The sequence below is a fragment of the Papilio xuthus genome, unplaced genomic scaffold (genome assembly GCF_000836235.2).
Source record: "Papilio xuthus unplaced genomic scaffold, Pxut_1.1 DF825752.1, whole genome shotgun sequence".
Lineage (NCBI taxonomy): Eukaryota > Metazoa > Arthropoda > Insecta > Lepidoptera > Papilionidae > Papilio > Papilio xuthus.
The window spans coordinates 690,513-713,049 of NW_013532897.1; the positions used below are offsets into that span (position 1 = coordinate 690,513).

Sequence of the window (22,537 nt, forward strand, 5' to 3'; positions counted from 1 at the left end):
GGCTTCAAGCAGCTGTCATTTGTACTAATTTGAAAATGTAATACAGTTAATAATATGAAATATAAATAGATCAGAAATCAAGCGTAAAATGCAGGTCAAGTGAAAATCAAACCAAATTTCCACCTCTATGACCATAACCTTAAAGACCATAGTACGTTTGACTCGCTACAGCAGAATGAAGCTATATAATTTGTTACAGTAGCTTAAACAATACATGGAAATAAAATAGAACCGGTATGTAATTCGCAATATCACATCTAGACGAATATATCTCATTTCTTATTATCAAGTAGTTATCGTGATGTAGCAATTAGTCTACTGGAGAATCTTCAAACTGCCCTTGAATTCCAAACCTGATTTCTAGTACATAAACAACACAAGACGAATTAAAGCACACACTAAACATCCTTTTGAAGATCATGACGATGTTATTGACCATAAATGTATACAGTTCTGCAGAGCCTGAGGTTTTGTGCGTATATTCTAATATCAGAGGTCTACGATCTGTATATATTACTTATGAACTAGGCTATTGATAATAAAAAAAATATTTGCAGGATCTCGTATGCATGCAACAAGATGTCGGACGACTGTCCAAATAGAAAGTATGAGAGGGAGTACATTGACAATTCGGACATAGTTATTGAAAAATTAAAGAAACAAGCGAGACGTTACAGAGTCGTAGAAAGTCGATACAATGCTAAAGAGGTAAAGATTTTCAATTGACAAAAGTACTGGAGCTTGAGAACCCATAGCAAGCCTACATGCAGTAGAAAATAAAATATAAAAGAATAAGTAACTTAGCAGAAGCATCTTAACATCAACCACGTTGACTAATTTGTAATTTTGATTTTTATTCAGCCGAGTCGTTACGACTTTTGTTAACAAAAGCAGTGTAGAATGTTTGCCGGTGATATAGCTGTTTTCTAGTTAGTTCACGTGGCTGTTATTGAATCGTTGCAGAGCATCCTGGGGAACCCGTGCCTGGACATCGAGTGGCACACGGCGCCGCTACCCAAGCAGTGTTACTGCCCCGTCGAACCTTGCATTTGCACATCGCATTTGCTCAAGCAAGGAAATTTACCTGATTGTAACACATTTTCTTTTATATAAATATTACAACTACATTGTCGCGTTTTATCTGCATTATTTATTGAAGAATATTTGAACATAAATAAGATCGTAATTTTCCCAATTGGGAATATTAAATTCGGTCACTCAATATATTTGACGGAAGTTATTTTTTCAGCCATACCCGTCGATACTTTTAGAAAGGCGACCAAGGAACCAGATGGGACGCTCATCCCGCGGCTGGCGGCGGCCGTCGAGGCTGAGGTCGAGATCTCGAAGCAGCTGGCCCAATGCGGACAGCGTGAGTATTCCAGTTCTCAAAAACTTTGTTAGTTGTATGTGCTCGTCCGTGAAACGTGCCTATTGAGTAAAACGTTAAATATTGAACATTGAAATAGGACTTACGTCTTACTTTGAACTCAGCGTTTTTTTAATGCAGTAACGACTCATTGACTAAAATAAGTGCTTACAAGTTATTTCAGGCTGTAAATAATTCTAAACGTTGTCGAAATCTAATATTGATGACGTTTGTTTGGCAGTGAATAACAGAGGGCCGGAGTTCTGCGCGTCACACTGCCCCGCCTTCCTCACACCGGTCAAAGAGAGCGGGTATCTTCTCACTGCACTAATCAAATTATACCTTTGACATTTTAAAACAAGGAAGGTCTTATTACTTTGAAGAAGAATGCTTTTATTTAATACTAGCTGTCGCACGCAATTCTGTCCGCACGGAATTAAAAAAAAATATTAGTAACTTATCTTTCTTCCAGACAATTTTCAACGAGATCCATCTAGCCGTTCTGAAGATACCTTTAAACAAACATACATCTATGCGATACATTTGCATTTATAATATTAGTAATATTCTTGTAATGTTACTCTCATGTGCGACCTCAAACCTAACCTAATATATATTCCATTAAAACTTAATAAAGTGAAGAGTCAGGCAACTTATCGGTTCCTCACATGACTTCATTGGTCACAAACGTATTGACATCCATCGAATATCACAAAAACTAGCTAAAATTTTTGGTCTCTTATTACAAATGCCAGATTAATTGCTTCAATTAAAACAAAAAAACTAAAGTAAACTTTTTATTTAGTTTCTATGCACAGAAGAGAAAACTGATAGAAAAATATATAAAAGATAATAAACTGGAGAAAAAAATGCAACGTTTGCTGAATTTAAAAACAAATGATACAATGCTACCGAAATCCGCATCTGTAAGTGAACGATTCAAATAATTTACACATTTAAATTGACACAATTTTAAATACATATGCATAAAATCTATTTTACTTTTAGAAGAAGATTTTACAAAAGCAAATTGAAGAGTTTCCTGAAATAATTATACCTAAAACTGTAGTTTTACCTCGTCCCGTTGTACGAAGAAAGAAGTTGACAGAAAAAGAGGAAGTTGAGGAACTTGAAGAAATTCTTGGAATAGAACCTCGGAAAGAGGGGCAGCAGGAAATGTTGCTACGATCAGGTAAATTTCACTTTAATAAAGCTAATCGTTTGGTTGATCGTATTTTATTAAGATTGTTGAAATATAATTTAATTTGTTCAATATTCTTATTCTCGGTCATCTTGTTTCGCTGCAAACCTACCGTAATGTAGTAGATGCGACAGTGAGAGAGAGATAAAGGGTGTAACAGAGAAGAAACAAACGTAAATTTAATTTAATATTTTCCATTTAATATCAGATTCTCTAAGCTCCAGTAAGGAACGACCAGGCAGCAGCCGGACATCCGCAATAACGCCCAAACGGGGAGCGGAACCCGGTCGCAGACCATCTTGCGATTCTGAAACCATACAGCCTACAGAATCAGAACTCAACCGGGCTTACAATAAAATACGGACATTCAAGCTCAAACATTTGTGCGAGGAAGACTCAATGCCGTCGTTTTCACCAACAAAACGAATGGTTGAACTCAAACCGAGGGCAAAATCTAATCGAATACAAGAATGCGTAGCCGATCCTGCAGAGATTGCCGAAAGAGAGAAAGCCTGTGAGGAGGATCCGAGACGAACTTTCAAACCGGAAGCGAAACAAGTATCATCTCTATACGAATGTAAACCCAGACGTATATCCGAACCAGATTTACTTTCCGAACCAAAGAAAATATTGCAAGATGAACCGAAACGGATATCTGAACCTGAGCTAAGACGGATATTTGAACCCAGACGAATGTCTTTGGATGATTCCAGATTGACAACTGGGCCTCAAATTAAACGATCGCCCGAATCCAAGCGAAAGCCCGAAAATGAATCCGTTATAATGGCCGATGCGCGACTTAATTCTGACGTTGAAACTAAACAGTCGATCGAACTTAAATCTGACGATAAGCCTAAACCCTATCCTTGCAAAACAAAACCAACATCTGGACACTCTCTTGGACAGACAACTGAACCCAATAGAACGGCAGATCATGATCTCAGACAGACGTCCCATCACGAACAGACACATGATCTCGAGTCAAAACAGACTAACGAAGCCGCAAATACGTCAAAACTTGGAGGGATAAACAAACGCGAATCCAAACGGACTGCCGATCGCAAACCGATACCTAAGAACGAATCTAAACGAACATTCGGATACAGAAGATCGGCTAAGAAGGAATCTAAGCCGATCTGTGAACCAATACTATCATCGGAGGTTAAGAGTGGGGGTAAACCTGAACCTCGCACCTCTGAATTCAAAAAATTGTTTGAAACTAAACGTAATATTTCCAAATCCAAACAAATATCTGAGAACGAACGTAAAAGTGTACTCGAAGTCAAAAAACCGCCTGTCGATGAATCCAAACGGCAGCCAGAGTCCAAGAAAACCGTCGAGGAACCGAGACGAGTTAAAGAACAGCGACGGACAGCTAAGGACGCTTCAAAATATACATCTAGAGGTGAACTGAAACAAACCTCCGATGCCCGACGGACGCCCGATCTCGGCTCCAGGCAGACGTCGGAACTCAAACAACCGTGTGGAGCCATCGCGATCGCCAACCTCGCGTCAGCGCATCCGTCGCGGTCGTCCATGCCGAGCCGGATGTCTGCTGGGTCTGGTCACTCGAAGCGTAGCGCAAAAAGTGATAAATCTTCGTGCGATGACAATGAAGATAAAGGTAAGTCTTACTAAATATTTCTAAATCTTTCTTTATATGTGGTAGAGCCCGCTTTAACATCTTCGCACGAATTGGCCCGCCTCGCTCGGTGAAATACCACGACCACACAGAAGACAGGCGTGAAGTGGAAGCAATTCCGCGTACAGTCTGATGAGTGTGGCTCGGAGGCCTAATTTAGTCCTCTTTCACTTCCCACACTTTTTCTTATAAGAAAAGGATGGGAAGTGATAGTGGACTTTCCGGATGAGAGGAAAGGGGAGATATTTTCTTTGTGTGCATTCTCTCCTGCGTCGATTAAAGGTAGGCAACGCATATGCCATTCTGTATGTCTATGGGCAACGATAACTTCGCTATTTCAGCGATTTCAGGTGGCCGCTCGCTCGTTTGCCACCTTATGATATAAAAAAAAGAAAAAAAATGTAAATGTAAAAATGAATCTTTTGGTAATCCCATTACGCCTGAACGGATGAAACAATTTACTTTTTTTGTAGTGTTTATTTTAGCCATGAGAAGGTTCATATGAAGGAAAAAAAATTAAGAAAGTTGAGCGGAACATTCATAATGTTTGACTTAACATTTGAATTCAATATTCATTATAGTTTTTGTCTTTATATGAAATAACCTAGTGCTTGACCACGATCCCACCTGATGTTAAGTGATGCAGTGGTCTAAAGATGCTACGTTAGCTAAGTAAAGACAACGTATGTTGAGTCAGTACATCACTAATGAAATGACAGGGAGAAATATTCTGAGCAACAAACTAGTCCAAAACTTAAAGATTTTTTTGAAAAAAGAGTCTTTGCTATGTTAAGTATGTGTTTGAATTATTTGTATTTAAGGACACGACAAGCGATCCGATAGCGCTCGGACAGCCTCGGCAGCATCCTCCAGAGTTGCATCGTAAGTATCTGACACATAAATGTATCTTTATACCAAAGGCAAGAGTCAAAGAAGGTGAGATAAAGCTCGATGAAGCCCTGAGTATTCTGGTCTCTTTTCAAGAATAAGAAAGACATATTTATTTTCGTGTGATATAATAATAATTTGATTTGAACTTACACAATATTACAAATATTTTCATTTACAGCGCCAACCAGTCGAATAAACCTTGTCCATGTTTTGAAGATGGTAAGAGTTTTTTTCTAATATATCAAACCTTTTATTTTGCGACGACCAATCGTAATATTTTTCGCATTATTTTTGGTTTATGAAAAATAAAGAATGCTCTTTTAACATTTTGTGGCGTTGCTACTTGCAAATATTTATTTTTGTTTACAGAAACAGATAATTCAAATTCGCGTGGAAGACGTCCAGGTAAAAATGAGAACTGCTTGTGCAAGGCAAAGGAGTGTTTGGAGAAATTTGGACCGAACTCTAGCGGAGGCAAAGGCCCCATCGGTCGTACGTGTCATTCTGTTATTTAACCTGTAATCGTTTTAACCTCAAAATTCATGCATTGTTTAAAATATATTTCTTATTCAAATGAAAAATATAGCAACAAATAAAACAAAATCATACGAAAATTGTCTTTTATTTATCCTAACATTACATCGAAGACTAGCTTACAACTAATTTGTAACTTAAAACGAATTATTATTTTATTTTACAGATAAATAACATTTACATTAATAACTGTGTGTTAAATCTGATCACTATTATTTTTTAAATAGCACCGGTTACATTGACAGCCGCCATATTTATATCAAACGGCAGATTATAAAAATTATAAAATGTGTAAACTGCGCGCTCAGTGAAGCTGCAGCAATCATACTATTTGATCAGACGTTTATATTTCTGGGAACAAGAGTGAAGTTTTGATAGCTTGTTATAAGTTTAGAAGTCAAATTCGTAAGGGCGCTGTGGGCGTCTCTGTACGAGAGGAATGTTGACCTCCTCGGGCGCGCGGAACACTTGCGGCTGCTGCGGGCGAGGCACAGCGCGCGTCGGCTGCGGCGCCACGGTGCGCCGAGCCTGCTCCTCCTGACAGACAATCATAGAAATAAACCTCCATTCCAGTTAACTCTACTGCTCTCACTGACAACTATTATTACAGTACATTGTTCTAAACATGTAAAAATCACTTGCCAATTGGCAGTTTCAATTTTTACCCTATTATTACTATATTACTAATAGTCACATGTTTTAATACTGTTATACTGACCTCTTCTTCTTCCTCCTCCTGTTCGTATCTGTCGTCCCTGTAGACCTCTGCGGGGTAGAAGCGGTCGGAGTACTTGAGGGAGACGTTGGGTTTGCGCTGCACCTCCTCCTGGTTGATGGGCCGGTACAGGTAGTCGTTGACGAAGTGGTACTTTGATGATCTCTGGCAAATGTTCTCTTGAGTCGCTGGCATACAGATCAGGTGCACCTAGGTCAAAATCCCAAATTAGTTATTGTACAAAGTGTCATTCCCTTACGTATTACAGGAGTACAACAGTCAATACAGATGTTCGGTTTTTTTAATTACCTATTTCTTGTTTCGTAAATTGGGAGATATATCACAATAGACTTTTATAAATTAATAAACACTTATATTTCCTTAATACTAACCTGATGGAAGCTGAATCCTTCAGGACAGATCCAGGAATGCTTGACATTATCCTGGCAGTAATGGAAGACCTCGCAGTTTAGCTCCTCATCCGCGTAGTAGCCGGTCTGTTTGCTGACGCAGTTGAACTTGGACTGTTGCAGCAGCTGCGATAGACGATCGGGTTCCTCCTTCTCTTCTTCTTCCTCCTCTTCTAATGTCTCTTGGATCTGTTGCTGCTGGAATTTTGCCGGGCGTTGGTCTTGTTGCTGGAATTTAAATAGATGTTTGATATTTTTTATGGCTAATAATTAGTTTTCTCTTATTAATTTGTAAATATCAAGAGAATAAACAGGACATTTATGAAGGTTCTTAATGATTTTGAGTTCCCTTATTGTAATAAGATTTCACTCGCATTAAAAATCCGTTCAAAGAATTGAAAATTGTTTTGCAACAGATTGAACAATAGTATCAAAACGTTTTATTTATAAGAAATAGTTACTTTTGTAAACACAAATTGGCAAGAAATGTATTTAAGTCGCGTGTTAATGTGAGTTCATGTGAACGGATCGTGCCGCTAAGCTATTGTTTAAAACTTTTTGTTAAATGCATAAAAAAATATGTATTAACAATTACTACAGCTACTTACAATTTCTTCCGACTACCGCTAGCTAATTGTCAGTGAAAGTTAATCTATTTATTTGTCAATCAATCTGTTATTTTAATCTAAATTGATTTATTTATTTAGCGACTTTTATAAGATTTGGAAATTATTTGCGGTACAATTCCTCAAATCAATCGTTCGATATTCAAAATTAAGACTGTTGAATATTCGCTTATAAGAAATGAAGCAATAAATTTAATTATGAAATAAATTAGTGGATTAATCGACTGATTAATTCGATTAGGAAATTAATTAATCACGTAATTAATCAATTACCTTTCTATGCGGCGCTCTTTGCTGTGGCCTTTGATCCTCGTACTGTCGTGTGGGTACGACGACGTACTCCTGCTGTTCCTGCGGGCGCTGCTGGTAGCCCGCCAACTCAGCTAGGGATGGCGTCGGTCGGAACCCACTCGGTAGAGCGTTGGAGAATGCAGCCGGAGTGTACGCACGCGGACGGAGGTTTCTTGTTTCCTAGAAAATAGAATTTGATTGTAACGAATGTCTTAAATTTGACAAAAGGAAAAAAATTATAAATAATATGTTAAGATCTATACACATTTGAGCCACATTAAAATTATATGCTCGGAATAATGTAATCCGTAACGTTGTGTTACAATACAGACTTTGAAATAAAGCTTTCGATTAGGAATAAAATTACAATGCATTGATACAGCTTAGGTATTGTATTGAGAGTCACGATAGCGTTCAGTCTTTTATTGCCTAATTACATTTCACCTTGAAGGAATGACTCCGAAGTAAACAGGCTTGTGGGCGAGAGTGTGCCCACTCAAGTCTACTTATTGTTATTAAGTACAACATGCAAATGAACCTACATGATATAAGACAAATTGATTTTTATAATTCATTTTAATATGAGAAATTATTGTGTTAAATGCACTTAAGTTTGACTTACAGTTAGAACAAAGGAAGGTAAATAATTAATTTCCGATGTCCGTAACCGTCTTTTCATTACGAATGAGTTTAACAGTTAAAAAAAATAAACGTAAAGTGCGTTCGTGCGTTACAATGTTATTCAATGTTCTTGTCAGAATCTTATTTCATTGTAATGTAAGACGACATAATGTTACCTCATTTATATTGGCAATTGTAGTAAATGGCCAGTAACAATATTCTTACCTATTGCATTTTATTTTTCATAATTTAAAACTTAAAATGTAAGATAGATTTTTAAACAAACATCCATCTAAACATTCACATTTATAATATTAGTAAGGTGTAACCTTGTAAATAAAGACCAAGACCGTTAAAATTGGAATTTAATTCAAATGATTTAAGTGTGGTTAATTATAATATTAAGCTAGTTTAGGTGTCAGTGGCGCGCATTCGCGGTCGTCGGCCGAGCGGTTGCCAGTGAAAGTGGAAAGGCGGTGCATTTCTTTTGTTGCACTTGTTTTTTGCGACAATTTGACGCTCCGCGGAACTTCGATATGTTTACTATAGATTCAGTTTAGAAAGTGACATGAATATAATTACTTTCGGTTTTTTGTTACGGTTATAAAATTACTTTTCGGTTGCGAGCACGGTTGAGTGATAACGATATAATTTCGGTTGAAATATGTAATACATTCTCAAGTATGAAATACATCTAGCCACGTGTAAGAATAATAATTAATACAGTGAACCATCTTATTAAAACAACATTCATGCAGTTGTAAAAGACATCAACTCATTAAACTATGCCAGCGAGTTCAAAAAAACTTATTAGACGCCGACAGCGGACTAACGACAGGAGTGTGGCCATTTTTAACTAGTTATATTAAATTTTAATGAACGATTAAGATGTTTTTCATATTAAATATGTAGCACTAGCCGTTATTATTTATACCATTAACTGCTGTACTCAGAGTCAAGTTAAGCATTTACTAGTGATGTCACTTAATGTACATTTAGTTTTTTCAACACTTAGCAACTTTAATGACTCTACGATAGTAAGCCTGATGGTCTAAACTCTGGACAGATTGTAAGAGTTAAGCTTTTGAATCTTTCTCTGTGTTGTTTTTACTTACGCACTCCCAAGATAAAGTTTTCCTTGCAATATTTACATAGTCGATTTGCACAATGCTAATGCACAACTCCAACATTATTGTGTACATGTTAACTTGCAAATGTATTTTCTTAACAGTTAACCCTCAATTGAATTGCGTAACATTGTTTAGATTTACAGAGGGAGTTTGGAATCTAATAAATGCATTAATGCTAAACTAACACGTTAAATGCAACCGACTTCCCAACGAATTCACTTTATAATACGTATTTAAAAATCGTAGTGGCATACGACGTGTTAAGGTTTCTTTTTAATTAAACTCTTATTTAACCTGTTATCAAATATTGTCGCCATCTCATATATGTACCTACCAAGACGCTCAGTGTATGCTTGTATATACTACGGATGTATAGGTCTTAGTATTTAAGACAGTATTAGTTATTATAGAATCACTTGGCGCGAATGACGTGCTTTAGTTACAAATTCTAGTATCAGAATTAATAGTGATGGGACACAAACGTCGAACATAAGGCTAGTGTTGGGTCAATACACTGCCACATTTTCAGATTTTATTCCCAACAGTATTATTTTTGTTAGAAGTATTTTAAATAAACAGACGGACATTTTTAATATTCTTAAACAATTACAATTAATTAATTATACTGTAATTTAGATGAGAATACAAAACATTCTGTACAGATTGTAAAGATATAAATTAGTATTCATTGGTAGAGTTAGACGGACGTGCGCTCCTCTGTGATCACTTTCGATTGATTTAATCTTACGTGTACCGTTTAATAGATTTTAGATTAACAGCTACAAGGAGAAAGTGAATGGATCTTTCAAATACATTTGCAGTGAACAACATATTATTATTTCTAGGCTGTATTGCTAACAAAATAGTTTGCAAAAAACTTTCGTTAAAACATAACTTTTCTCTTTCATTACTTTATATATTTGACATGCAAGAAGATATACACGATATAAAAAAAAATCATAGTTTTCTCTCAATAAGCCTTAAAGTTTTAACAGTTTAAAAAGGTTTTATTGTGTGTAAAAATAAAGATAAGTAGTTCACCTCTTCATTTAGTGCCAATTCTTCGTCACCGTCAACTCCTGCGTCCGGCACACCATCCTCGCTCTCCTCGGAAGCTGCCGAAGCCAGCGCCAGCACCGCGCCCAACAATATACACCATCTGCAATAATACAATACAACATTAGAAATATCCACAATCATGTGATAAATAGCATAGCAATAAAGCACTAACCCAGTATATATCTGTATCCTATATAATAGTAATATTAAGATACTTATAGATTCGTTGTCTTAATATAAGTTGTATAGGAAAACTAAACAAAGACGTTCAAATCCGCTTTATGTGCTAACTAAAAAAGCTTCAACTTGAAATAAATTACATTCAAGTAACTGTATGGAACATATTATCTCCATACACCTACATAGATTCAACATAATAATAGAGACGGTCTCACAGAGTGCACATAATCAATCTGTCAAAATACCCACGTAACATTACGTCTACTGTTAAAATTATGACACGTTATTTAGATGTATGGAATGTTCGCAATTACTAACAAACACACAAAGGTTCGTGTCGTACGTTCTAGAAATAATAATACCACCACACATACTTATTTACTTAATTTTGTCAATTAACTTTATAAATTTACAACAAAAGTTTTTGCACACAAACTATTAATATACTATATAGTTTGTATACTATAGAATGTTGTTTTGGAATTCCTTACTAGGAAAACATACATACGTATGCCTAATATAGATCTTATTATCTCTTAAATACCTCTTTATTGATTAATTACTTGTAATTGTGATAACTCTATGTCAACAGTATTTTAAATATGACTTATAGTGGTCATCGATACGTTCAATAGCTTACATAATGTTGGCAATTTCTCAAAAATAAAGCTTGCATCTCACGTGTAGGGCGGTTACGCAACGAATGCGGTTGCAACCGATTTAATTTGACGATTGAAGAACTTGTTCCTTGCTGTATGCGCTTATCCGTGAAGGGAGTGGACGTACCTTTTCACGTGTGATAAAAAGATGCTGGACATACAAGTGTAAACTTTTTATATAATTTTATTTTGAAGATTATAACATTTTACGTTATTGAAAATTTTATTTTTAATATTTAAATCATCTACAATGTCTTTAATAACAATGACTAAGTGCACTCTGATGACTCTCCGTAGAAAATTACAAATCGAATAACACCCCTTTCGTCAAAATCGGTCTAGCCGTTTATCCTACAGGGTTTCACAATTAAGTCGCCACATTAGTCGGGAAAAAATACCCATATACAAAAACTAGTACTCTTAGCTAATAATATAAACAAACGTTTAATTTCACAACATTTCCATTGAAAATAAAACCGTTGCCTAGAAAAGATGTAATATTTTTTTGAGTAATCGAAGATGGAAATGTGATCGCGTAAGGAAGCCGATATTGGGTGTGTCGCGTCAGGTGCGCTCAGATGTGGGTCGCAGCTGACAGGTTACTATATCGTAAGTTTGTAAGGCGACGCCAACTTGTGGCCGGCAAACAGGCACTACTTAATTAAGTGCACAGATAATTTGTTACATCACGTATATGTAACACTTTAAACAAAAAATTGAACAATGTGACGGGATGTTACGTGTTACAATTTCGGCAATGTTAAATCCGTCTAATTAATGTTTATTATCTACTTTGTATAACATTTAAACTACCGAGTTCAAAATAAGATGGAATTTATTTTAATAAGACTTTAATATGTGATGTTTCTTTATTTTTACGATAAAACAACATGTTTATAAGTTTGTTAGTTTATTTCATCATTCCAACATTCACTGTCCTTACTTAAGCCTCACCCAAAACCAGCAGTGAATCAGCCTCTAGCAGACTTTAACCTTTTGTTAATCCCTATAATTTATTAAATAATCTTTAACGGATGTTAAAAAAATGACTCACGAAATATATTTTTTACACTTCATTACAACACCGTATTTTAAAAACAACAAAAGCTTATTGAAGGCAAAAGGCATACTATGGAAGGTATTGACGAAACAAATCCTAATGATGATAGCGGATTGGTTGTTTTCACTTGTTTATAATTGAGTTAACAAGGTTTCAAATCCCCCGCTGGCATGTGCCCAATAGTACGTAGTTTTGGTTTAATTAATTCATAAATTGCTCTAATTAACTTTAAAGTACTTAACGTATACTACATTTAGTATATTTACTAATTTTATAAGCATGTAATCCTAAAATGAGTACAACTTTTTAATACTAATATGACCTAATTTAGGGTTTGGTATAAACACGTGGTTAAACAAGTTTTTATAATTATTATTTAACGAGCTTTTAATTATTATGCAAGTAGCCGGGAGACATTTAATATTTTTCGCGTTGCGTATATGTGAAGAGAAAATAACGTTGCATAATATGTCGGTGCCATAAATAATGATGTAGCCATATTTTTATATCACCCGGTAAACATTTTACGTTTCGAATCCGGTTTTTAAATGTGATTTTATTACGTCGCAAGTTGATTAATGATGTGGAGAAATAAATACTGCGAATAATTTGGATCGAATAAATAATATACATATGTATTTATTATTATTGACCGTAGATAAATAATATTAAAATATTTTTAAATAAATTTTACGGAGAATACTCTCTCCAACAACTTCAAGACGTAAAATATCTTGCGTGCCTATCGCGATTGCTCTGCGTTGTAAAATGCACAGATTAAAAAAACAACTGCATATCTGGGCCGTGACAGCTACCGGTTAACGTTGGGCTAATATCAATTCGTGTTAAATACAATCTTTTGTAATATTTCTGTAATTTGTACAATAATTTTTCCAGTCCTCTGCGGGTGTGGAAACAACATAAATAATCTCTAGTCGACTGTGAAAGAAAATTCCCACTGTTTCTAATCGATGTTTCGCCGATCACCAATTTGTTGGTTACAAAATTTAACTGATTAATTACATTTATCTAATTAGTATCAACTTAATTAATGTTCTTGATAAACGCGATGGATGATAACTATATCCGTTATAGATTCGGTTTCGAAAAACCAGATATTATTTAGATTTAAACCCAATTTCAAAATTGAGAACAAAATCTCTGTATACATATCGTCATCCCTTTCATTATCTTTGACAAAACAGAGATAACAATAATTTTCATACAGTGATTTTAGTCTCTACAATCAACGATAAGTCCTATAACGCGTTGTGTACATGTGTCGCACAATTAAATCGTGACTGTTAACCGCAATTCGTATCACGAACGTTATTGTTTTGTTTCGGATTTGGCGCCAAGCGGATTGCGTTCCGTTCCACGCGTTACGTTGTCACGCGACGCTTCGGGGTCAAGTTCTTTGTGATTAATTGATTTTGTCGAAACGTCACGCCATTTATCTCTAATTGCTTTCTTTACAAATACGAAAACGTGTTTGTATACTAGATCTTTTATGCATAATTCTTGTATCATAATTAAAACAGATACATAAATAGGAGTTTTGAGAGGCGAATGATTCATTCTCTTTTTTTATTTATGAATTTGTATTGTATTCTGTGTATTGAAAAGTTTTAAAATTTTTATATCAGAAAAAGGTCAATATCGCTAGCAATTCAATAGAAAAACAAATATTGTTATTGCAAGTTTGCTACTAAATTTCTACGAGCCTTGCAAATACTAGTATCAGGTCAGTTTAAGCAATATCTGGGCTGTTAACACCTTTTTGACGGTCAAAGTGTATTGTTTTTTTACGTTATTTCTAGGTATCTGTATTACTTAAGATATGAAATTGTTATTTATAAATTTAAGAATTTTTAATAGATATTTAGAGGAATCGCTGGCATGATTTTAAAACATTTTAATCAAACTGAGTTCGAATACTAAATTACTTTTTGTGTTTTGTTTTTATAAAACTGAATAGACTTAAAATAGGTCTAGGTCACGAAATATTTTTTAATTTTCGTATACATAATGAATTTTGTTGTAATCTATACTCAAATTTTGAATTATTGGCACTTTCACAATAATGGAGTGGATCGATATTTTTTATTAGGATTGACCATAGATAATGAATCTTAACTTTTTCAATACCATCTTAGGCATCCGGTGTTACGTTCTTCCCAAATACAAATTATCGCGTGTTGATGCGAATTATCTATAGAGATTTCACTTTAGGATGTTGTGTAACGCCTCCAGTGAGAATCTGCATAGATTAGGAGTGGTTATGACTATTGCTTTGAATCTATTTCTGTCAGTCATTATTCATTATTGATACGATATGTTTATAGAAGGTTCTAGAAAATATATCTTTCTTACAATTTCTGCTACAAACACTGTTAGAGTTTGATTTCACATATAAAATTGAACTGTTTAAGACAAGGAAAAATAAACTATTCTGTTCATAATCTATGCCTATCTTTATGGTAAAAACGAATTCACGAGAGATAACCTTAATTTATCTGTCAAACTAGGTAAAGAATGTTAACAAACTTTCTCCCGATTTTAGTTTTTAAACAATAACTATTTCTCTTTTTTTAACAAATTTAGGAATTACTCGACCTACTTTACTTAATAAAAGACTTTACTTTTTAAATTAAAATCCATTATTAACGTTTCCGTAAAATTTGGTGCAAAAAGTTTCATTCAGTTCTTAACGTAATTTAATCAATTAAACTATTTTTAGACTGATATAATTTGATGCTTTTCGTCAATCGAACTCTAACATTTCGTGAGACTTGTTGAAAATAATATAAGAAATACTGATTACTGCAATTATAATATTCCCCCCAAAAAAAATCGCGGATGAAAATAGTTGGATATTATTATAGTATTAGAGAGGTAAATAGTTACCTTTGACATACGCTTGTTTTTTCTTAAGTAAAAGATACTGTCAGATCACAATGCTCAATCGAATCGAGTACGCATTTGTATTGTCTACTTGTATTATGCGTAAGATATAGGTACTAACTGTTACTTTGTGCATTTTCCCATACCATTGCAACACAGTGAGCAACGATTATGATTTGCATCTACTCCTGCACGATGCGACTGCTTTCGTTCCGTTACAATAGTACTATTAATCTTGCAATATTATTGTTTATGGTTCGATGTTTGTTATTTGATAATAAAGTATCAAAAATTGGCAGTTAAACTTCAAGTAATATAAATATTCTTGTCTATTAAAGAACTTTGCTTATCTATACATATTAAATGAAGCAAGATACATTTCATAATGCAATAAATTGCTTGTCATAATTTCATTTCAAACCGTTTAGCGATGTGTAACGATATAGAAAAACCATAATAAACCGTTTAACGTTTTTTACTCTGTATTACATACATAATTTTGTTTTACTCTCGGTATACCATTTGCCATGTTTTTTACAGTCCACCTTGTTCAAACAATCGAAAGTCCGTGACTAAAGATCTTTAGAATCGAGCTGACTAACAAAAAGTGTTCAATGTAGCTTGGCCGTATATTTTAAATCTATTAATTAAACGGTCAATTCCACGAAGCAAGGTCAGGCTTTATCAAATAGTATCAAGTTGACTAACGCTTTGTTACCTAACTTACTCTATTTCAACTATTGTTCGCACTTCGTCACTGCCCTTATTTGTAAAGATGGCCGCCTTGACAGCTGTCATGTCAAAAGATGCGCGCGAACACGTTGGGCAATGATCCCTGTGAATTGATCACATTATTGTGAATTTGATTCACACGCGCACACAAATTATAGTGTCATTGAATCTATTGTGTAGATTAGCTTGCGCAATTGTCGCAGGAGATTGGTTGCACTGCGTTTAAGATATCTTTCGATAAAAGGTTCAAAGACTCCTCACCGGAAAATGTTAATATTAATGTTATTTCAAACCGTTACCCGTTGACGTAGAGTCCATTTTAATTTTAGGAAGCGAATACGAATTTCCTTTAATTCGTTTGTCATACACTATTTTAACTGTATTTTATTATACAAAATTTACATAATTACTGTTCCTCCATTAATTTTGTTCTAATTTGTTAATAATTGCAACGATATGCGCATGTAATGGAAATGTTAATATGAACACGCAATCCGCGATTAATACAGTTAATTTGCGTTATACTTTCTTTTGACGGAGGGTGAATTCAGTCTATGAAAACTGTTAAGCTCACTTGATTTATGGATAGAGGTAATTTAGAATCTACATATTATCGAGAAAAAAAAAACGTGGTCAACGGAAGACTATGTAGTCTGAATCGCATCCTGTATGTTATGAATACTGGTAATTCATTGATTTAGTTATTTATATTACCATAATTGTATCAAAATCCATAAGGATATAATGATCAAAAAGGTTTGGTTCTACATATGAGTAGAGTTGCGAATACGTAAAACGGGTTACATCTGCGTCTTAGAACTTACGTAACTTACCTCACTATGAGAAAACACTAGCAATAACGTAGACTCTCACGAAGAAATGCCTAGACATTTACTGTTAGAATTAATATTGATAGAAATTCTAACCTCAAACATCTTACGAATAATAATGACAAGATTTCTAATCATCATCATCATCAGCTCACTGCATGTCCCCACCGAGGGGCTCGGAGCCTACCCTAAGTTAAGGGTGATTAGGCCATAGTCAACCACGCTGGCCAAGTGCGGGTTGGTTGACTTCACACATATCTTTGAATTTCTTCTCAGATATGTGCAGGTTGCATCACGATGTTTTCCTTCACCGTAAGAACGTCGGATAAATGTACATATGTAAATCGGAAATCGAAAAACACATTGGTACATGGCGGGATTCGAACCCAGGACCTGCAGATTGCAAGTCAAGATTTCTAATAGCTTATCTTAAATATGTTTACATTTATTTTCTAATTTCATTGAACCTAACGATTGTTTTTATGCAAATAGCAATCTTACAGAAATACATTTATTTAATCAATGAGATAGCTCAGAATATTAGAATATTCTTTACAATTACTATAAATACTTATAGTTCTTAATGGATCAATATAATAATTCAAGTTATCAGTAAAATGTACAAAAATAAAGTATAGCCAGCAATTGGGAACAATTTAAAGAATTGATTTCTAAGTTTCTCACAGGTCTAGCAACTATTTATTATAAGAATGGTTAAATAAAATTCCGTGCGTTTATTACTGGCTGAAAATAATAATAAAATGATAAAAATGTATTAAATATTACCAAATTATAAAAGTGCAACTGTACGAAATCGCGCTCTACATTTTTATGTGTCATAAAATATTAATAAAAGTTTACCACAAATAGTTAAGCTATATTAAATATCTTATAAGATCAATGTAGGTTTTCTGAGATACTGGTTTCTACCTCCTATATAATTGTTATATTTCTAGCGCTAACCTCTATACATAAATCGTGATATATTGTGCCTAATTCATTTTCGCCATTTTGGCGCTGACGGTCGCAGTGGTGAAAAATGGAACTAATAATACAGATAACTGTCAGGAAGTCAGGAACTTCAACAGGTGCGTAAGTTGGAATGAAACAAAAATTGTCTTTTCCAATCAATGAGCTATTCATACGATGTTTCAACGACTAACCGTGAGTTTCTGAAACCAAAATCCCGTTTAAAATATATAGTTATCTCTGTTTTGTCAAAAATTATGACAGAGATGACGATATGTTTCATACAAAGAGTTTGGTCTCAGAAACCAACGGTAAATCATTGACACGAGATCAGTGCGATCCGAGGTCGAGCTTCCGAGAGTAAGGTCATCGCGCCGTTGCTAGAAAGTTTTGAACACAGAAGAAATAGGAGCTTTAATAGTGTTACAATTAAGAAATCTTCATCTTCGATATTAACAAGCCAGCGAAGACAGCAAAAAGAAGCGCAGTGCCCTTATAAAAAGTATTTGAAGTAAAACTAGGATTGTAAGTTGTGTCTATATTATTATAAAAAAAAAACAAAAGTATGAAATTAAAGAGATTGCTTAGTATAATATTTCTGTACTCATTGGCTTGTAGTATCTTGTAAATGTTACCGAATTTATTCTCATTACGAATTTTAAACACGTGCACTCATTGCGCAACATTGGAAAGGTACCAAATAACACGGCTATAAGGAAATTGTACTCGTAATGTATGACGGTTAAGTATTTTTGTTAACATAGATCCGCCTTTCATAGTATAAATTATCAGCACATCATTTTAACAAGAAACAAATACTCGTCACTTAAAAATATTTTATTAATTTTAACTGCGTATTTTTTATAAATAAAAAAGGAACATTAAACACTTGATAACATCGACATTTTATATAAGGCCGGAGAGAATCATGAATCACATAAAATAAAAATAAAAAATCTACTAATACTACAATGTAGATTTTTTAAGCATGAATTCTTTTTATTTAAATAAATCTAACGATGTTAAAAGTTAAAAACATTAATTAATAAAAAGTACATTCACACACTGTAACAATATTTTATAACACGCTCACCTCTGTGTTACAAAATAGATAATAAACATTGTTTTTAATTAAACAACCGTCATTCAAAAAAAGAGACGCGCGTTAAACAAAGCTGTAGACCAGTCTTTACCAAAATGGGCGATAACGCCCCCTTGTGGGCGCTGCAGGTCTCAAGTTGCGGGTTATAGTAAAAGTTTCGTTTTGAATTCTCCGTTAAGATACATATATAGGTCACAATAATTAATTAATTTAATTAGGAGTTATAGTGGTTTTTAAATATGTGAAAATATGGGGGCGCTAGAAAAGTATTTATTCTCAAAGTGGCCAGTAGACTAAATAAGTTTGGGAACCATTGCTGTAGACAAACAAAAGACGAACTCGGTTAAACATGGCCTACCATAACGAGACTTGTTCGATGTAACACGTGAATTCATTAAGTTTTACGCAATACATTCTGAGCTTCGGTAATCGACGATGATACAGCCTGGGCGATTTGCTAGTAGGTTTTTGTCTCACTCAGAGTAAGAGAATCTCATAGATTTTCTAATTTCTTTCCGAGTGTGACAGTAAGTTGAATATTATCTTAAATCTGACTAATATTATAACTACGATATAGATAGTTGCATGTTTGTTTGAAGATATCTATAGAACGGCTGGATGGATTTCTCTAAAGTTTAGTGTAAATATAGAACATAGTCTGGAAGAACACATAGACTACACTAATTAAGTGTTTTTATATATCCACGCGGACGGAGTCGCGGGCGACAGTTAGTATTACATATTTCCGTAAAATCATTACCGTAAACCTTATGATACCTAATTAATTGAAGAGAGACTCTGAATAAAGCTTTGATCGTATGTTTCAGTATGCGTCTATATATTTTGTTACATTAATTTATATGAACCCAATTCAGGTACGTACCTATCATGTTACACGGATCTGGTCACTTGCTTTGTGCAATAAATAATTTAAAACACAAAGGTTTTAAGATGCAGGTAATCGTAAGATCATAAGTTATAGCTGGTCCAAATGTCAACGTTTGTTTATCGTTGTTTTTTTTAAATTCTTTGTTTAGCCAATATTTATGTACCTGTTTAAAAACTTTATTTTTTTGGTTAATGTTACGTTTTTATACCCTTTGCCTGTCAGAATACGAAATTTATTAAGGTATTTCTAATAATTTATGATTATTTAAATAAAAATGGAATTGGAATAAGAAGACATTATGCTTTTTTAATCTTTCGAATACAATCTAAATCTAAAAAGTATCAATAAATCCAAAAAGGTTAGTTTATTTGTAACAAGCCAAGGAAATCTAGCAACAAAACCTACGATGTTTAGGTCGAAAGTCCTTTATTAATTTTGTTTCATTGTGGTCATGTATTAAACGTTTTTAGTTTCGGAAGTATTTTGATTGCATTCCTCTCTTTTTCTGAATTTAGTCTAAAATTAAAAAAAAATAGTTAAGTATCTCAAAAACTGCCTCCATGACCTTATTTTAAAACCGGATTACATTATCTTTGTAAAAGTCAATGGAATTTTTTTACTATGCTGTTATTTTTAGTAAACAAATAACTTACATCCTTATTTGATTCGTTGACATTATATTAAAAATAAGCTGTCGCCCGCGACTCCGTCCGTGCGGAATTAAAAAAAAAACTATTGGTCGCAGCGTAATGGTATATAGCCTAAACCCTTCCTCTATTCTTCCTCTGAGCCTATACAGTCCATGCCAGGCCAGCCTTACTGTCCTACTGTACTGGCGTAATGTAAACCAAGCATTAAATCGAGCTAATCATTGCTCAAAGACATCGTATCTAAAATTGTAATTCAAAACTAAACTTATGTCAGAATCTCGAATTATAAAACGGAAGAGTTTGTTTGTTTGTTCAAACGCGCTAATATCAGAAACTACTGATCCGATTTGAAATTTTTTTTGTTAGATAGTCCGTTTATAGAGGAAGGCATAAGCTATATAACATTACGCTGCGACCAATAGTTTTTTTTTAATTCGCGCGGATGGAGTCGCGGGCGACAGCTAGTTAAGTAATAAGGATCTAAATATGAACTAGTCTACCTTTCATATTGCTAACGCTACTTTTTCGATTTAAGAATAAAGTTCAGTCTAGAAATCGTAAGGCAGAATAAGACAAAGTTTTGCCGATCTATGGCATTTACTTAGACAAGAAATGTTTAAATTACAACATAAATTATTCATATATACAATTAATTAATTTAATATCCGTAACCGGCAAGCATTCAGTTTAATTTTTTCGGATGATTTGGTTCTGTTATATATATTATTATAGACGCGTGTTGAATAACTTCGATACTTTTTGTTACTAATCATTATTGAACTTACATTAAACGTAACGTATTTGCATTACATATACCGTACAATAATAATTACCTAGTAATTAATCCGTGTATTAAAATATTAATCGATTATAGACAATATTCAGACAGACGAAAATTTTAAAAATTACTTTTTCCTTACAAGTAAAGTATAAATATATCTCTTGACCGAAAAATGTTTTTCTTTTCTAATATTACACGTTAACACTTTAGTTCTAACTTTGTTTAATTAAATAGATTTGGTGCAAAGGATAAACGAAGTCAGGGTGCCCAAATATCTTATGGCGAGCTGACTTGAAGATCGTCAAAAGATATTGGAATGTGTAAGTCGTAACGCAAAAGATGTTGGAATAGTGAATTAGAGAAGAATAGCAACGAAAACACCAAGGTGGAAGAAATTGCTCGTCCGAGACATGGCCCACAAAAGGATGCAGAGCTAAGCAAAATTTGGGGTACACATAGTTATTCCTTGAATTCATAGTAAGTCTTACATAATCATTTTAATTAAGAACGGCATTCCATTGCCGGCGAGAATTATTACTATATTAATTAGAGGCATGTTTGTCTTGAAGGATCTTCGTAAAACCCAAAGTAATGTATCGAGTCATGGAGAAAGTCAAAATAGTAGCGAAAGTATTTTAAATATTTTAAAGAATTGCTACCTCATTTTAATTAGAAAATATGTATGCATTTTAATGTTACACTACATAGCCATTTCACCATGTCATATTTATGAAACCGTAATTAAAAAGATTACCGTCTTTATTTCATTTAAGTATATTGTTTGTAGAAAGAGAAAGTACAATTAAAATTATTATTAAAATATAAATAAATAATAGATGGTAAAATGTAAAATGGAAATTTCTGTTTTTAGAAAATTTTGCAGAACTTTATTAGTTTTTACATGTATTTAATTGTAAGTGCAGAAATAGAAAGTAATAGACATATTACAAAAGAAATTAGAACATAAAAAACTATAAAAATCGGAGACCGTAAAGTCATAATTATATTTACCTTATTCTCATTTTGGATTAATTCACTTATTTGCTCGTGTAGCAACACAGGAACTGTCAGAAAAGCGCGCGAAACGGCCGGAGCTAGGCGGCCGAGCGGGAAGAGACTGCGCGGACGGCGCGCTTTCTCTGCGCTTTATAACTTGCCGAGGTTCTGCCTCCGCGACGTCAAACCAATGTGGGGCTAAAGAAATGTAACTGTTTGCCAATAATACAACGAATTGGACGAATTCGATAAAAATCGTAAAAATACTTGGCCACTTTGTTTCTTATTTATTCAAC

The 22,537-nt window shown here is 34.0% G+C and overlaps 2 protein-coding genes across 2 annotated transcripts; one reads left to right on the plus strand and one right to left on the minus strand.

Annotated features, from left to right (window-relative positions):
- LOC106125903 (pinin-like) lies at positions 1-5,711 on the plus strand. The gene is made up of 11 exons (XM_013323323.1): positions 1-234; positions 558-708; positions 964-1,090; positions 1,250-1,372; positions 1,611-1,680; positions 2,175-2,295; positions 2,378-2,561; positions 2,779-4,194; positions 5,034-5,094; positions 5,282-5,322; positions 5,473-5,711. Exons 2-11 carry the CDS (start codon positions 580-582, stop codon positions 5,616-5,618), a joined length of 2,418 nt encoding a protein of 805 aa, XP_013178777.1. The 5' UTR covers positions 1-234; positions 558-579; the 3' UTR covers positions 5,619-5,711.
- On the minus strand, positions 5,710-22,375 carry LOC106125904 (GATA zinc finger domain-containing protein 10). The gene is made up of 6 exons (XM_013323324.1): positions 22,257-22,375; positions 10,472-10,589; positions 7,662-7,859; positions 6,745-6,990; positions 6,356-6,562; positions 5,710-6,174 (listed from the first exon to the last, which is right to left on the minus strand). The coding sequence occupies exons 1-6, from the start codon at positions 22,265-22,267 to the stop codon at positions 6,028-6,030; spliced, it is 927 nt and encodes a 308-aa protein (XP_013178778.1). The 5' UTR covers positions 22,268-22,375; the 3' UTR covers positions 5,710-6,027.
- Between the last annotated feature and the right edge of the window lie 162 nt (positions 22,376-22,537).

Coding starts and splice junctions, on each gene's coding strand:
- LOC106125904 (XM_013323324.1), bottom strand. Junction 7,860..10,471: donor AATTGGCACTAAATGAAGAG/GTGAACTACTTA, acceptor TCTATTTTCTAG/GAAACAAGAAACCTCCGTCC. Junction 6,563..6,744: donor AAGGATTCAGCTTCCATCAG/GTTAGTATTAAG, acceptor ATTTTGACCTAG/GTGCACCTGATCTGTATGCC.
- LOC106125903 (XM_013323323.1), top strand. CDS start 580: ATGTCGGACGACTGTCCAAATAGAAAGTATGAGAGGGAGTACATTGAC. Junction 709..963: donor GTCGATACAATGCTAAAGAG/GTAAAGATTTTC, acceptor GAATCGTTGCAG/AGCATCCTGGGGAACCCGTG. Junction 5,095..5,281: donor GCATCCTCCAGAGTTGCATC/GTAAGTATCTGA, acceptor TTTCATTTACAG/CGCCAACCAGTCGAATAAAC.